At 40.6% G+C, this 18,072-nt stretch overlaps 1 protein-coding gene across 2 annotated transcripts; it reads right to left on the bottom strand.

Annotated features, from left to right (window-relative positions):
* Positions 1-262: 262 nt before the first annotated feature.
* Positions 263-14,440, bottom strand: LOC119896061 (rho GTPase-activating protein 8-like). 2 transcript variants are annotated; one of them, XM_038709541.1, is made up of 13 exons: positions 14,361-14,440; positions 13,582-13,623; positions 11,896-12,033; positions 10,962-11,049; positions 9,969-10,100; positions 8,558-8,644; positions 8,384-8,482; positions 8,192-8,302; positions 8,011-8,084; positions 7,083-7,160; positions 6,182-6,310; positions 5,975-6,078; positions 263-1,747 (listed from the first exon to the last, which is right to left on the bottom strand). In XM_038709541.1, exons 1-13 carry the CDS (start codon positions 14,380-14,382, stop codon positions 1,550-1,552), a joined length of 1,302 nt encoding a protein of 433 aa, XP_038565469.1. In that variant the 5' UTR covers positions 14,383-14,440; the 3' UTR covers positions 263-1,549. The 2 variants fall into 2 exon arrangements, with proteins under 2 accessions (XP_038565469.1, XP_038565471.1); XM_038709543.1 differs by lacking the exon at positions 14,361-14,440 and adding an exon at positions 14,095-14,233.
* Between the last annotated feature and the right edge of the window lie 3,632 nt (positions 14,441-18,072).

Here is an 18,072-nt window from a genome sequence, read left to right as displayed (position 1 = left end):
ATAAACATTGTTTTTAACTTTTTACCATTTAAGGTTTTTCACTGGACTTGAACTACTTATATTTACATACAAACAAATGGGTTTATTCTAAACTTGTGGACCGGTAGTGAATATTAAGTGTTTAAAGTGAGACACTGCAGGTGAACATTATTTTCTATTACAGGTTTTCTGAAATTTTAAGTTAAATATGCAAATGAGGCAGTCTCTAATGAAATATGCACTTATTTGCATCTATTTCAAGAACTGATATCTGAACACTGGATTGAATCAGCTTCAAAATGATTATTTTATTTTGTTTACACACATTAACATTTTGGATTTCTCAGTTTTCACTACATAAAATCAGAAAATACTGTCAACAAGCATAAATCTACATGTTACAGGGAATTAAAATGTTTTATACTTCAGGTTGTGAATGATGTATGAACAAATATAGTCACGAATAAAACTGGAAAGTTTCTAAGAGCTGCTGAAGTTTAGATTTCAGACTCAGGAAAAACTCATTTTGAGAAAACAGTGGTGGACAAACTGTAACAGGTACAAAAGCTGTGTGTTTTTATTTTTACACTGTACAACTTTCTGCTCACTTCAAACCTTTAAAAAATAAATGAAAGTGAAAATTGAAGCTAAATATAGCAGCCTGTTTACTGCTGGTGTGGTGCATCATTGTGGTAACAAGACGCTCTGAATTGAAAATCTGTGCGCTAACATCCTGTTTAAACTTTAATTATATTCATTCAAAATGGTTTTAAAAACGATGTCTTGTTATGACATTTCAACGCAGACTAAAAAAAAAACAATCTAATTCTAAAATATGAAACGGCACATTATTACAGATGTCAGAGGTAGAGACCCCAGAGAAACACCAACGCTCTGTATTTAGCATTTATCAGCAGTTACTAAACATTTAATATCTGGTTTATAACGACTATAATGTGTCTGAGCAGATATTACAACATTTTAGTTAAGTACAAAATTTGTCAACAATTATAACTTCTCCTACAAAGATATGTTACTATAATTATCATTTATTAACAGATACATTAATAAACACTAAGTATATCTACGTTATACTGCGTTATAAACTGTATTAAATATTTATGTATTGTTTAATTGTATTGTTTATAAATGTTAACTCTAGTATTTTATTCTAATGCAGAACATTTTCTAGAAACCAAATGGACAGACAAGTGTCTTTTTAATTAACTGACCTGAAAATCTTAACAAATTAATGTTCTTCACCAAAATTGATGCTAGATTTTGTCCTCAGTCGTGGTCATCGGCACAGAGACACAGTGGAAAGTTTAGTTTTTACCAGCTGATGGATCTGAATCACGGTGCAAGAGGAAAACAAAAGTCACAGTGTAAAGGTTCCTCTTCTGAGGTCCCACGTTTAGATTCTGTCCAGGTGAGAGCAAACGTCTTTAGGAATCGTCATCATCATCGTCACCAGCTGGTGAGTGTTTGTGTCTCTCAGGCCGAAAAGTGTTTTTTTAAAAAGTAAAAAACACTCCCGAGGACATGGAGCCAGCTGTTGCTCTGCAGGTGTTCAGGGGATTACCTGTGCAGGTGGGCAGCGGGAGCCGAACACGGTGGGGAAGTGCTCGATGAGGATCTCGGTGAAGATGTTGATGGGGGTCAGAGCGGTCAGAGAGATCGAACCGTGACGAGGCCAGACCAGGTTCACCCCGAACACACAGGCCAGATTGGACGGGCTCATCTTGTTCACAATGCTCTCCAGAGACACCTGAGATTATTAACAGATTATTAACAGGAAGCTCTCCCGAGACACCTGAGATTATTAACAGATTATTAACACGAAGCTCTCCCGAGACACCTGAGATTATTAACAGATTATTAACACGAAGCTCTCCCGAGACACCTGAGATTATTAACAGATTATTAACATGAAGCTCTTGAGACACCTGAGATTACTAACAGATTATTAACATGAAGCTCTCGAGACACCTGAGATTATTAACAGGAAGCTCTCCTGAGACACCTGAGATTATTAACAGATTAACACGAAGCTCTCGAGACACCTGAGATTATTAACAGATTATTAACAGATTATTAGCTCTCCCGAGACACCTGAGATTATTAACAGATTATTAACATATTATTAACAGATTATTAGCTCTCCCGAGACACCTGAGATTATTAACAGATTATTAACATATTATTAACAGATTATTAGCTCTCCCGAGACACCTGAGATTATTAACAGATTATTAACATATTATTAACAGATTATTAGCTCTCCCGAGACACCTGAGATTATTAACAGATTATTAACATGAAGCTCTCCCGAGACACCTGAGATTATTAACAGATTATTAACATGAAGCTCTCCCGAGACACCTGAGATTATTAACAGATTATTAACATGAAGCTCTCCCGAGACACCTGAGATTATTAACAGATTATTAACATGAAGCTCTCCCGAGACACCTGAGATTATTAACAGATTATTAACATGAAGCTCTCCCGAGACACCTGAGATTATTAACAGATTATTAACAGGAAGCTCTCCTGAGACACCTGAGATTATTAACACGAAGCTCTCGAGACACCTGAGATTATTAACAGATTATTAACATGAAGCTCACCTGAGATTATTAACAGATTATTAACACGAAGCTCTCGAGACACCTGAGATTATTAACAGATTATTAACATGAAGCTCACCTGAGATTATTAACAGATTATTAACACGAAGCTCTCCAGAGACAACTGAGATTATTAACAGATTATTAACATATTATTAACAGATTATTAGCTCTCCCGAGACACCTGAGATTATTAACAGATTATTAACATATTATTAACAGATTATTAGCTCTCCCGAGACACCTGAGATTATTAACAGATTATTAACATGAAGCTCTCCCGAGACACCTGAGATTATTAACAGATTATTAACATATTATTAACAGATTATTAGCTCTCCCGAGACACCTGAGATTATTAACAGATTATTAACATGAAGCTCTCCCGAGACACCTGAGATTATTAACAGATTATTAACATGAAGCTCTCCCGAGACACCTGAGATTATTAACAGATTATTAACATGAAGCTCTCCCGAGACACCTGAGATTATTAACAGATTATTAACACGAAGCTCTCGAGACACCTGAGATTATTAACAGATTATTAACATGAAGCTCTCCCGAGACACCTGAGATTATTAACAGATTATTAACAGGAAGCTCTCCTGAGACACCTGAGATTATTAACACGAAGCTCTCGAGACACCTGAGATTATTAACAGATTATTAACATGAAGCTCACCTGAGATTATTAACAGATTATTAACACGAAGCTCTCGAGACACCTGAGATTATTAACAGATTATTAACATATTATTAACAGATTATTAGCTCTCCCGAGACACCTGAGATTATTAACAGATTATTAACACGAAGCTCCCGAGACACCTGAGATTATTAACAGATTATTAACACAAAGCTCTCGACACCTGAGATTATTAACAGATTATTAACATATTATTAACAGATTATTAGCTCTCTTGAGACACCTGAGATTATTAACAGATTATTAACATGAAGCTCTCCTGACACACCTGAGATTATTAACACGAAGCTCTCCCGAGACACCTGAGATTATTAACACGAAGCTCTCCTGAGACACCTGAGATTATTAACACGAAGCTCTCGAGACACCTAAGATTATTAACAGATTATTAACACGAAGCTCTCGAGACACCTAAGATTATTAACAGGAAGCTCTCGAGACACCTGAGATTATTAACAGATTATTAACAGGAAGCTCTCCTGAGACACCTGAGATTATTAACAGATTATTAACATGAAGCTCACCTGAGATTATTAACATATTATTAACAGATTATTAGCTCTCCCGAGACACCTGAGATTATTAACAGATTATTAACATGAAGCTCTCCCGAGACACCTGAGATTATTAACAGATTATTAACATGAAGCTCTCCCGAGACACCTGAGATTATTAACAGATTATTAACATGAAGCTCTCCCGAGACACCTGAGATTATTAACAAATTATTAACAGGAAGCTCTCCTGAGACACCTGAGATTATTAACACGAAGCTCTCGAGACACCTGAGATTATTAACAGATTATTAACACGAAGCTCTCGAGACACCTGAGATTATTAACAGATTATTAACACAAAGCTCTCGACACCTGAGATTATTAACAGATTATTAACATATTATTAACAGATTATTAGCTCTCGAGACACCTGAGATTATTAACAGATTATTAACATGAAGCTCTCCCGAGACACCTGAGATTATTAACAGATTACTAACATGAAGCTCTCGAGACACCTGAGATTATTAACAGATTATTAACATGAAGCTCTCGAGACACCTGAGATTATTAACATGAAGCTCTCGAGACACCTGAGATTATTAACAGATTATTAACAGGAAGCTCTCCTGACACACCTGAGATTATTAACAGGAAGCTCTCCCGAGACACCTGAGATTATTAACAGGAAGCTCTCCCGAGACACCTGAGATTATTAACAGATTATTAACACGAAGCTCTCCCGAGACACCTGAGATTATTAACACGAAGCTCTCGAGACACCTAAGATTATTAACAGATTATTAACACGAAGCTCTCGAGACACCTGAGATTATTAACAGGAAGCTCTCCTGAGACACCTGAGATTATTAACAGATTATTAACAGGAAGCTCTCCTGAGACACCTGAGATTATTAACAGATTATTAACATGAAGCTCTCGAGACACCTGAGATTATTAACAGATTATTAACAGGAAGCTCTCCCGAGACACCTGAGATTATTAACAGGAAGCTCTCCCGAGACACCTGAGATTATTAACAGGAAGCTCTCCTGACACACCTGAGATTATTAACAGATTATTAACACGAAGCTCCCGAGACACCTGAGATTATTAACATGAAGCTCTCCTGACACACCTGAGATTATTAACAGATTATTAACACGAAGCTCCCGAGACACCTGAGATTATTAACAGATTATTAACATGAAGCTCTCCCGAGACACCTGAGATTATTAACAGATTATTAACATGAAGCTCTCGAGACACCTGAGATTATTAACAGATTATTAACACGAAGCTCTTGAGACACCTGAGATTATTAACAGATTATTAACATGAAGCTCTCGAGACACCTGAGATTATTAACAGATTATTAACATGAAGCTCTCGAGACACCTGAGATTATTAACAGATTATTAACATGAAGCTCTTGAGACACCTGAGATTATTAACAGATTATTAACATATTATTAACAGATTATTAGCTCACCCGAGACACCTGAGATTATTAACAGATTATTAACATGAAGCTCTCGAGACACCTGAGATTATTAACAGATTATTAACAGGAAGCTCTCCCGAGACACCTGAGATTATTAACAGGAAGCTCTCCCGAGACACCTGAGATTATTAACAGGAAGCTCTCCTGACACACCTGAGATTATTAACAGATTATTAACACGAAGCTCCCGAGACACCTGAGATTATTAACATGAAGCTCTCCTGACACACCTGAGATTATTAACAGATTATTAACACGAAGCTCCCGAGACACCTGAGATTATTAACAGATTATTAACATGAAGCTCTCCCGAGACACCTGAGATTATTAACAGATTATTAACATGAAGCTCTCGAGACACCTGAGATTATTAACAGATTATTAACACGAAGCTCTTGAGACACCTGAGATTATTAACAGATTATTAACATGAAGCTCTCGAGACACCTGAGATTATTAACAGATTATTAACATGAAGCTCTCGAGACACCTGAGATTATTAACAGATTATTAACATATTATTAACAGATTATTAGCTCACCCGAGACACCTGAGATTATTAACAGATTATTAGCTCTCCTGAACCACCTGAGATTAACAGATTACTAACAGAGCATGTGCTCAGACACACAGCAGTGACAGAAGAAGAACGCACCGTGTGCAGGAAGCTCAGCAGGAACTTGGTGACGATGAAATGATGTTCAGGAAGACTTTCAACGATGTTTTTACACCTGGTGACCCGCAGACTGCTCTCCACATCTGACACACAGGAAACACCACTCAGGACTTCAACAACAGACCCCTCCTCCTCAACAGACTCCTCCTCCTCAACAGACTCCCCCCCCCCCCGTCCAGTACTCACTGAGGAGCTCCTGGACCTGGTTGTAGACTCTGAAGGTGAGCAGCGGTTCAGGAAGCTCTCTGAGGAACGTCTTCAGGATCACAGCTGGAACGTGGACGTCACAGTACTGATCGAAGTCCACAGGTTTCCCTGAGGACGTTCAAATAAATCTTTATTAACACGAGTACCCGACAGACAGGGTCTTTGGGGTCTGTGGTTGGAGACATTAAACACACCAAAGGTTGAACTCCTGGACATTTTCTAAGTACCTGAGGCTGCTAAATATTAATGCACCAGAGCTGAAACCAAACATCTGGTCTCTCCCTGTACCAGGAATTTAAATTCTGTCCAAAGCTACGAGAAGCCAGTTTCAACCACCACCCGGCTCTGAAACACATCTGATAGCACAGGACTGTCCACAACGAGGACCTGCGACTTTCACATCTGAAAGAGCAGCTAGAGAACTTTGTTTGGCAGGAAGCCGTGTTGGATTCTTGTTCAGCTCCAGTTTAGATTTAATCATTTCTGACGCAGCGCCGAGCGCCTTGCAGATATATTTACCATTTTGGTAAACAAAACAAATACTAGTTTAAACGCTCATTAGCGTTAGCGCATTAGCTGTGAGGCTAATCAAATTTAGAACACATTTATTTATAGTATCAGCATGTTGATTTATCGCTCAGGCTCTAATTAACGCACCTTCTGGGCTTCATTCAGTCGGCAGATGAGACGTTGATCGATCAGTTAAACTAAAACTGGACCAGGACCAGTGGAGGTTTAATCCGGCTCCAGCTGATCCCCGTTTGTGTCTGCAGGACGACTTCCTGTCTAGTCTAATGAAGTCGAGCGAAACAGACTCAATCTGCTGCAACACACAGAGATAAAAGAGCCCCTGCCACTGAGGAGGGGAGACCCCGCTCACCCTGGTTGTAGAGTTTCTGAACGTCCTTGATGAGCTGCACACGAGGGGACCGTCTGAAGATGCCCTCCGTCCTCAGACCTGACGGACACACAGAGACAGTCTGTTAATCCAGCAGCCTCCAGCTCTGGCCGTCCACACGAGGAGGCAACTGATGCATTAATGCTCCTCTTTGTTCGGGGAAGTGACCTCTTTAAATGTGCACGTGAGAAACTCCTGGACTTTTACAGCTCCTGCGTTTCAGCAGCTTTCTGCAGAATCTCTCCCACAGATCTGACAGCTCCAGAGAAAATAATGAGGATTCATGATAATTTAAGTCTACCTGACCTGTACTCCGCTGTGTTGTTGTTGATTAAAGTTTCTCTCCCAGTTACCAGATAACAGTAAAAGTGTCGATGGGGCTCAAAGATAATTTACTCGCTGCAGGTGGAAAAGGATCCGCCTTACTTTCATGTTTTATTAATAATTTTACTCACAAAATGAGTGTAATTAGCTCCGAGCACTGAGGTCATGTGAGGTCTGACAAACTGTAGAGAAAAATGCAGCTGAATGACGTCTGAACCGAATCTCCTTTAAACAGCAGCCACACGGCTGAGATAACATGTAGGTTAGACTGGCCTCTGCAGGAATGACGGGATTATACATGACTTTTATTTGTTTTCATATCAGTCAGTCATCAGTCGACCAGCAGTCAGGTCCTGTATTTTCTTGGAGAGTTTTTTTAAACTCACAGCAAATTTTAATGCAACAATTAAAATGTGCACACGGTGGGTGGTTTTTATACGTCATGTGTTTAAATTTGACAACTTTTAAGTCATCAGTTAATCCATTGTGTGCGTTGTTCTGTTTGACCAACAGTTAAAAACTCCAAGAGATTCAGTTTCATTTAATATAAAACAGACTTTTTACAGTCTGGACCGTCACTACTCACCTTTCTGCTTCAGGTAGGTCACAGTCTGAGAGAGCACAGGTGGGATTATCGCCTCGCGGTTCTTCTCTCTGATGCTGAAAAACAAACTTTCATTTATCGATCGCGACATTTAGAGTTTCCCCAGAACAGACGGCAGATTTGATGTGGGTTTATTCAGAGTCTGGTTTGTGGGGACACTCACTACTGCAGACTGACACCAAACTGCTGCGTGGGCAGGGGGGGGCGAGGCGGGGGAGTCTTCACTGAGGGAGGGGGTCCGCCTTTCTGAGCAGCTCGTAACTTCTCATCGTGTCTGCGAGGGACGACACAGAAACAACCACTCTGATGATTCGCTGCGTCGACCGCATGCCGGTCTGAGAACAGAGATCAGCACCTGACAACTTCGGGAGGGACGATGAGCTGCTCGTAGTTCAGGTGGTCCCGGAGCTCAGCCAGGTAGTTCACGTACGTCAGCTTCTTCCCAAACTTGTGACTGAAGAAACACGAAGAAACTTTACCGTGAAGTCAGTCTGAGACCCAGCAGCTGAGTCAGGAGGCGTTTCTTTACCTGATCAGAGGTTTGAAAATGTTCCAGACGATCCTGATGAAGTTTGTAGGATGAACCACGAACAGAGTCTTCAGGTTCTTCTTGTATCTGTTAAAAAGACATGTTCCTAAATTTTTATGGAAATATCAGGTCAACTGAACAGAAAAGCTTCTTATTTTATCTATTTATATATATAATTTAGGGCGGGGCACGTAAACGCGTGAATTATCGCCGAGAATTATTTTATCGCACGTTGACGCAGTTTTTTAAGGTTATTATTCTTTTGAAAGTGTGTTTCTCACTGACTCTGAACACACATGCAGTCAAACCCTGGGTCACAGGAGGGGGGAGGGGGGTGTTGATCAGCAGCGGCAGGAGAAACAGACAAAAGCAAGACCAGCGACCAGACGCCGCAGTGGAGCGGCTGCACACGGCGTGCTGTGTGTTGGCCGCTGTTTGCTCCGGTGATCAGACAGGGAGACGCCGCTCTATGGATAGTAACCATGGCAACGGCTTCTGTGCGCTACGCAGCTGTAGTCTGTTTAACTCAAGTTCAAATTATACATAACTTCACCTGAGAGGCCGTCATCTAGTTTTGCGGGGACGCTCTGCCGTGTGAATTCCCTCCTGCTGATGTCCTGATAACTATTTACATTCTGGAAACTCTCAAACAGCGAGGATCAGTCTCTCTGCCAACGATCTGTGCTGCGCGTCGTGTACAAAAACTTCAAGACAATTCAGCCTCGGCGGCGGCGGCGGGCGCGTGCGTGAGGCGAGCACTCCCCCCCCCTCTAACAGGGACACCTGCTGCTCAGCAGGAGCCTGTTCTGATGTTCTGGTCGTGGCTCTGGATAAAGGTCACGCCCTGGCAGCGGCAAACAGATTTGGTTTAATATTTGATTTGATTACATTAATGTTTAAGTTGAGATTTACAAGAAATATTTTATTGCTGCTGGGAAAAAGCACCTTATTTGTTTAAAGTGTTTACATGTTATTGCACTTTTGAGTACATAGCAGTACTTTTAAATTAAAAGTGCACGATACACTATTTTAGAATTCATTATTCAATTCTGCGCAGAACATTAATGCGATTAATCGCAATTTAAAATTGTAATCGTTGCCCAGCACTAATATAATTTCTTTGTAGGCGGGGCTGGGTATCCAACGAAGGTTAAAGTGACGGGCGACTGGACTTGGTTGAAGATACTGGAAGACGTTTTGTCCCTCATCCAAAGGACTTCTTCAGTTCTGACTGACTGGTCTCCGTTTGACCTCAGTGGGGTCGTTTGCTCAGCAAACGGTTTCCAAAGACTTTTTGCAAAAAGTAATAAAAGAAATTCAAAATTTGTCACGAGTTGAACCAAATCTAACTACTAGATTAGTTCCAAGTAAAAGAAATCTAAGGAGTGCGTCTGGAGCCGAGGTCACGTACTTGCGGTCGAACTCGCTGTAAGCTTCTCGTAACCATTTCAGAGACGGCTTGTTGCTGCTCCTCAGGCCGTAATGGAAGTAAACCAGAATGTAGTCCATCTCCACATACTGGTCCAGCGTGAACTTCAGGTACCTGCAGGGGGAAATAAACTCACAACTAACTCATCACATCAACTGTTGGTAAATGCAAAAACTAAAGTTTAGAGAAGGAAGGAAGAGAAACGGAGCGGCGCTGTGGCTGCAGCGTGGTCACTCAGAAGAAACTCTAATCACAAAATATCGTTGGTTAAACAGGAAGCGATTTAAACTGATCCGCAGCAGGGTTGGATCTGATCGGCCGGTTCTTCATCAGGTTTCTCTTACTAAAGACTAAATTCAGATCAGGATCAGAGTTGATTTATATTTTAAACAAATGTTTCTGGAGCAGCAGCAGTGAAGTCACTGCGTAAACTCCGCCTCCCCCCTCTGCCAGCAGGTAACCTGACCTGCCGGCAGAGGGGCGGAGTTTGTCAGCAGTTCAGTTTACAGTTTAGAGGCAAACTAAACTAACCAGTCGGACTGCAGACGTTATTCTGCATGTCCAGCCCTGTCATGTGGTTTTGTATGAGTCAATCATCTTCAGCTGGTGGGGGGGGTAGTAGTTTCGCAAAGTACAGGAACTTTGGGGGGCGGGGCTTGCCTTACAGTTCATTCTGATACTCTTTAAGTCGAGTTTTGCTGCTGCAGCTCGTCTCTTTTCCACTTTTGATTCAATGACATTTGAAAACCATTAAATTCTGATCAACACACAGACAGCACACAAGTCTCTGCGATGTCTCCTGACAGCTGATGTAGTTCAGCTAAATACTGTTTTCATCAGTCAGGAGCAGAAACCTCCTGCCAAACTGTTTATATGTTTATATGTGTGTCTGTTTCACACAACGCTGGGCTGAAGGAAGCTTCTAGCAGAGCCGCATCATACAGGTAAAGAAAAGAGGATTTCCTCTGGACGTACTCCAGCAGGCGTCGGTGGTTCAGCTCGTGTGATGGAGGCAAACAGCAGCTGCTGAAGATGATCAACTTCCTGCCGTACTTGTCGTCACCTGGAGAGCAAACACACGAGTTTCAGGCGTTTTCGAAACAGTTTCTCTCCAACATAATCAACATTTTCTGCAATTTAGTTCCTGGAGGAAGTCGAATATGGAATCTTGATATTAATGAAGGCGCACAGATGTATTTCTGATGCACACGCTAATGTCTCTCTGTGCATATTTAACGCTGTGTTCGGTTACCGGTGTAATGATAAAATATGTCCCGACGGTCAGTTTGTCCCTTCAGGTCGCAGCTCTCAACACTAATTCAACAAATCCCTGTGAATTCAGTGCGACTTGCAATTTTGACCAATCACCACAACTTTTCTCCTAATCTGACCGCTCATCGCCGCTTCCTGCAAAACGCTGTCACACGGCAGCAAACTCACTTCCTCCTTTAGAAGACGCAGCGGACGTGTGTGACATCAGTTTTCACTGATTCCCCAAAAGCCAGAGGAGAAACTCTGCAGACTGGTGCACGAGGCCCCTCTGTGTGTCACTGTGGGGTCACTGCATTTACTGAGACCATAACATATAGTTATAGAACATCTTCAGTGTTGATGCACGTTCGATCTGGTTTTCACACGGTTCCATAAGGTTTTGGCTGATATTATCTTTATGATCTGATTTTAACTTTCATGCAAAGCTCATTTTATTAGTGGATTTCGATATAAAACGGTGAAATGGTTTTACAGCTCTGTGATCACACTGATGAGCTTTGTTTTAGGCTCTAACTGGGTCCATTTGCTGCTGAGCAGGTCGAGCACGGTGGTGCAAAAAACTAAAATCAGGAGCTAAAAGAATTTTGGATTTTCATTTCAAAATCACTCAGAATTAAGAAAAGGTGCGCGTACTGACCGGAGACCTGGATGATGCCGTGTCGAGCCACATCATAATACGGGTGAGAAAGGTCAGGACTGAAGGTGCTGGCCGGAGGAAGCGATGGACCGTCGGTGACACACCTCTGATCGTCCTCCTCTTCCTCTTTCTGCAGTTCTGCAAAAAGGATTTCAAACATGTCAACAATTATTTGGAGTTTTAGACCCGAGACTGAGGAGCAGGTGTCTTTTTACAGTTACGTCTAATGTGTCCAACACATGCAGGGAAGGCCGCTCTGAAACAAACTGAAATAAACCTTCTGATTATTTAAAAGGAGGATCATCAGCTCGATCGCAGCTTCCCGCTCTGCACCACCTACGTCTTCTAAATGATTTGCTTATCTGCCCTGTGCCTAAAATTACCGAGCCTGAGGACTGGGTGGAAACTCCCGCCGCCATCTGTTCCGAGCTGTGGATGTTTATCCTGCAGCTCTCGGGGAAGTTTTCTCTAAACACGGAGCCGGTCTGATAGCAGAGAGGAAATGAGTCGACCTGACAAAAGGCTCAGTTTAGTTCAGAGAGGCAGGAGGAGGGAAACTCTGGTGAAATAGGACAAACTCGAAACCAAGAGACTTTAAAAACAGTTCAGAGGCAGAGAGCGACTTCAGGAGCTTAAAAATGTCTGATTGGATTATTTTGACTGATAATTCAAACATTCAAATGTCTCAGTGTCAGAGTATAGAACAGATACCCTGACATGTCGGGATTTTATTGTAGGGCCGACCCTCCTCTAAAAAAAAAAAAATACAAATCCATTCCATTCACACGTGTACAACTGGAAAATGTTGCTTCTCTTTGGGGTGACGGTTCAAAAACATCAGAACACAGACGGTCTACAAACTGTAAACACTCCCAGTTCACTTTCATGATCCTGCAGTTTGTGGAGCTGCAACAATTAATCAATTAGCTGCCAACTATTAAATAAATGACCTATTATTCTGATAACTGATTCATCGGTTTGAGCAGTTTTTAAAGAAAGAAAAGGCAAAATTTCTGATTCCAGCTTAAATGTGAATATTTCCTGGTGGCTTTGCTCCTCTGAGACAGTAAACTGAATTTAGGACGTCATCTTGGACTTTGGGAATCGACGTTTTTCACCATTTTATAGACCAAACAACTGATTGATTAATTGAGAACAAAGGCGGCAGATAAATAGTTAGTTTCTACGGTGTCATCGACCCTCAGTGACGTTAGAAGCTTTAAACTCAATTTTAAATTGTTTTCTACTTGTTAAAATAAAATGCGCTTCCAGTTCTTCAGCTTTAAGTTCCTAAGTTTAATTCTTCCTCAGTATTACCCAAATATCCACCTCACACACTACAGAAGATGTTTAGCTTTAAAAGGTCAAACACAAAATCTCCATAAGTTTTCCTAAAATACAGGAAACAACAAGACGACGACATCGAGAATATAAACAAAGTTCGTTTTACAGGATACAACAGAAACGGTGTGTTTCAACAATTAGCCAATACGCCTTTACTGAATATTAAAATGATATAATGTGAATACTCTCTGGTCGCGAGTGACAGTTTTCTGTTTTCTGTTGTTGGGATTTACTGAAAATAATGTTTTCTGTCGCTCCTCTCGGTCGCGTCTCTTAACAACATTTTATGTGGTTAAATAAAAGGTAAGTTAAAGTATGAATGAATGTGTTCATCTCAGTTACCGATTTCTGCCATCTGCTCCAGATCTGATGTTGAGGTCATTTCTGATGAGGGAAGGGCAAAAAACACAAATCAGTCACCTGCTGGTTTATTATAATCTGATATAACATAAATAGGTTTATACAAGGAAACTGCTTCTGATGGTGCTTACAGCAGTGAAGAATTCACATCCTTTACTACCAAGTAAAAGTACTAATACCACACTGTAAAAATACTGTTACAAGTAAAAGTACTGCACTGAAAATTTTACTTGAGAAAAAGTATGTGAGTACATTCAGGAAAAAGGTATTTAAAGTATTAAAAGCACTTGAAGCAGAAAGTAAAATGTCCCCTGAGACTGTTGCACTATTACATTCATCACGCCTTGATGTAAAAGCAGGATTTTACTGCTGCATTTGGTCGATGCTGAACTATTCTGTTAATTAATTGATGATTATTTTCTCCAGTGATCCGTTGTAAAAATTACCCAGAGCCCAAAGTAACTGAAGCAGTCAGATAAATATAGTAAAAAGTACCTCTAATCTGTAGGCTGCAGTGATGTTACTGAACAACAAACAGCAGATAAAGAGAGTAGAATGAAGCAGTTCAACGGGTTTAACAGCAGCCAGGTAGCAGCTAACAGGTAAAACACACCTGAGCTGAACCTTTAATCAACCGGATATTAAACCTGCGCTTCTCAGCGACACGCGACCTTAAATACTATATATTTAAATATCTCCTGACGTGTCCTCTGATGTTTCCTGAGGTGTGTGAGGACACGTGAAGCCGTGAAGTGACTCACCTGTACGGGTAGCAACTAACATCGGAACATCCAGCAGCAGGTAGAGAACTGATCCAAACTTCCTCAAACTACCGCGCGACGGCGGGCCGACTGCGCATGCTCAGCTCAAACTCCCCCCTCAGGAAGCTCTGACTTTGTGTCAGGAGGTCACTGTTGGCTGGGATTGTTTATTAAATAATGTTTTTTTTCATTATGGATTAATCTACAGATCATTTTCTCCATTAATCGATTGCAAAAACTATGAAAACAGTTGTAAATTTAAATGCAATTAAATACATTGAATATAATAATAATGTAAAAGGAACATGATGCATTTTGTATAAAATAAGCCTTCTGGCAGTATGTAGGGGAGAGCGGGGTAACATGACCCTGTGGTCCCTCCCTTGTTTCTGGTTATCCACAGATAAATTGGTCATGTGACCACATATTTTTGAAGAGTCATCCATTTTACTCCCCTGTGATGGAGAGAGGACTGTAGAATAAGTGATTTATTTTATGTTCAAGGAGTCATGATTCTTGTGTCTAAACAATAACAGACAAGTTTGAAATAATCTCACCTGTGTGTTTGTGCTTTAGGAAGTTACAGACTTTAAATTTGGAGTGGCCTTTTATCGTGGCCAGCCTGAGGCCTTTTATCGTGGCCAGCCTGAGGCCTTTCATCGTGGCCAGCCTGAGGCCTTTTTATCGTGGCCAGCCGGAGGCCTTTTATCGTGGCCAGCCTGAGGCCTTTTATCGTGGCCAGCCTGCCTTTTATTGTGGCCAGCCGGAGGCCTTTTATTGTGGCCAGCCTGAGGCCTTTTATCGTGGCCAGCCTGAGGCACACATGTGCAAACCCCATGCTGTCTGATCAGCATTTTGATATGCCACACCTGTGAAGTGGATGGATTATCTGGGCAAAGGAGAAGAGCTCACTGACACAGATTTGTGAACAGTATTTGAGAGAAATAGGCCTTTTATGTACAGAGAGAAAATCTCAGATCTTTGAGTTCAGCTCATGATGAATGGGGGCAAAAACAAAAGCGCTGCCTCTAACAATTTTTCTATAATTGTTCAGTGTAGATGAGAATCTACCGTTGGGCTCTGCGGTGCTGGAAAACAGTATTTTTATTTTCTGTTTCACAATGACGTGTTCTGTCAACTAATTACATCACAAACAGTAATAGTGTGAATCCTCTGCTGTCTCTTGCAACGTTTAACTTTGTACTGTTGGAGTTGATAGATGCTGTAGAGAGAGTGAGCATTTTCAATCATTGTCATCAACACCTTAGTCATTGTTTACATCAGACAGTACACAGTTGCATTGTAACATGTTCACTATCTTGTTTGTAACTAATGACACAAGGACTTGCAGTTTCTGTTTTGCAGATGTTAAGGATGATTTGAGAAAAGCACCAAAGAGACCGAACCCTTCTTCCACCCCTGCTGACGAGGCAGACGGCCTGTTGTGACCACAGATATTAATCATTTCTGCTCTGACTGAAGCTGTTTTGATGAATGTTTGCTGTCGTTTCTTCTTCAGCTTCCTGGAATCCGTTTTGTTGTGTCTGTTCTTTGTGTCTCAGTCCAGTTGTGTTGTTATTCTGGCTGCGTCTCACCTGCAGTGACTCGGTTTAAGCTGCAGCTGTCAGAGACTGAGTGGCAGCTCTGTGAAGCGTACAGCTCACCTGAAAATCCTCAATATGAGGCGGCAGCAGCAGCAGCAGGGCTGATGCTTCATGGTGGCTTTAAGATGGAAAAATGTGAATTTTCTAATAAACCAAGGCGCCTCTGCTCCTGTGCATCTTCAGATCAGAGAAGGAACATGAGGGAATCTGGAAGGAAAATGTTTTTTTCTATGACAATTTATCATTTATATTATTTTACACATCTACTTCAACATTCATATGACAGAATAAATAATGGCTACATACATTTCAGAGTATTATTGTCTGTTTACAATGTAAATGTTTACTGTAAATGTTTGTGTCTTTTTAGGTGTGTTTTGTATTTTTCTACACATATAACCTTATTTCTTCAATCTTACGTGTATATATAACAACATATGTTATCGCCATAGGTCGTGCTGATATTAAAACTTTGATACATTAAAAAAAAACAAAAAATAAATAGCAAAACCAAAACTAACAATAATGTATAAACAGCTGTATGGGAGGCCTGCCATCATTTCAATGTGCAGCATCTTTTCATGCTGCACATTGTATCTCACAGTTTCACTCCTGCTGTGTAACATCTGCTTATTCATGATGATGCGTTTCCTCATTTATATGTTAAATGTGGAACAATACTTTTGCATAATCTTTATCCCAATATTAACTGCTCCAACTCCAGCTCTAAAGTCCGGAAAGATTCATTTACATTCCAGTCAGAAAACAACAGAAGCCATCAGCCAATGAGGTGTTGGATTTACTTTACAGTCAGCAGGAGAGATCACAGAAAGAAAATGCAAAGTCTCTTTTTCTTGTAAGTTGTGTCTCAGATAAGCTAATTGCATTTATCAGTGTTTCCTATCAGATTCCTTCTCATCAGACGTGATCAGACATGCTGTAAAGTTGTGAAAGCCTGACATCTGCTGGACTGGAGTCAAACACTGCAGCAGCTCTGCAGCTGATTCACTCCAGATTTCTGTTGCAGGAAATGAGGTTTAATATTATGCAGGAGTGCTGTAGTCAAGACCAAGACCATCAAAAAGTGGTCTTAAGACTGGTCTCGAGCACTACAGCACTACTATGCACTACTGTCAGGTGTTTTCAAATCAAAAGAATCCCACACACTGTTACTTTATTTATTTTTTCATTTTATTACTAACCCATTTTTACCTGAAAAAGGTCCAAGAGCTGAAACACTGAGGACAAACGACCGACAGCGTCTTACTGCACATGATTACTTCCCAGCACTTGTTTTAAGTTGTGTGTTTAAATCTGGCTTTATAATTTCATTTATATTCATCTCCTTAGCCTTTATTTTCTCTGCGTGAGTCTGCACTCTGAGCTACAGGCTAGCTGACACATTTAAGTAAATATATACAATTTAAATAAAAACAATTAGAGACTTTGTATTTTATGACCATATCTGATCAACTAAATATGTTATATATTCTATCCTATACCAACATTTGTACCTAACATCTCTTTCTGACACGTGGTGTGACTGTCAGAAAGACAATGGGATTTTTGAAGGACAAAATTGGATTTTAATTTTAATCCTGTCAAACTGAAATCTGAAGAGTCTCCTGTGTCTTCCGGAGACTGATGGCTCCTGCTGAGGTTAAAAAAGAGATCCTGGAGGGAAGGATTTACTCACAAGCAAATTTATATGCAAAGCTGGCACAAACTCTGCGGCGAGAAATTTAAGAGAAAGAGTTTTTGTCTTTTGCCCCGAAGCTTCTGGCGTTACAGAGATGACCGAACAAAGAGGGGATCAGAATAAAGACATCAATAACACTGGAATCAGAGAAAAGTCAAACACTAAAATGTCACACTCCGTTAATAAAGGAGGCAATTAAGAAGCAATTAAGCTTTCTTCAAAGCTGATCAGGATGTAACTGGATTTGTTAAGCTTTGGCAGGCTGCTGCAGCTTCTTCTGCTTCCTTTTTGTCTGTTATCTAACATCCTCCATTACTTTATAATATCACTTGTAATATAACAAGCAGTGCTAATTTTTAGCATTTTAGGGTCTTTCTAATGTTATCTTTGGACATCAAACACTGTTTTT

Source organism: Micropterus salmoides, unplaced genomic scaffold (assembly GCF_014851395.1).
Source record: "Micropterus salmoides isolate LMB-PRFRI ecotype aquatic unplaced genomic scaffold, ASM1485139v1 Ms_hic_scaffold_9, whole genome shotgun sequence".
Lineage (NCBI taxonomy): Eukaryota > Metazoa > Chordata > Actinopteri > Centrarchiformes > Centrarchidae > Micropterus > Micropterus salmoides.
This window is presented reverse-complemented; position numbering and strand designations above follow the sequence as displayed.

Excerpts from the sequence above, each read along its gene's own strand:
- LOC119896061 (XM_038709541.1), bottom strand. The coding sequence starts at position 14,382 with ATGTTAGTTGCTACCCGTACAG. Across the intron at positions 12,034-13,581 it reads GGAGCAGATGGCAGAAATCG|AACTGCAGAAAGAGGAAGAG; the intron begins GTAACTGAGATG and ends TCCTTTTTGCAG. Across the intron at positions 11,050-11,895 it reads CGGCATCATCCAGGTCTCCG|GTGACGACAAGTACGGCAGG; the intron begins GTCAGTACGCGC and ends TTTGCTCTCCAG.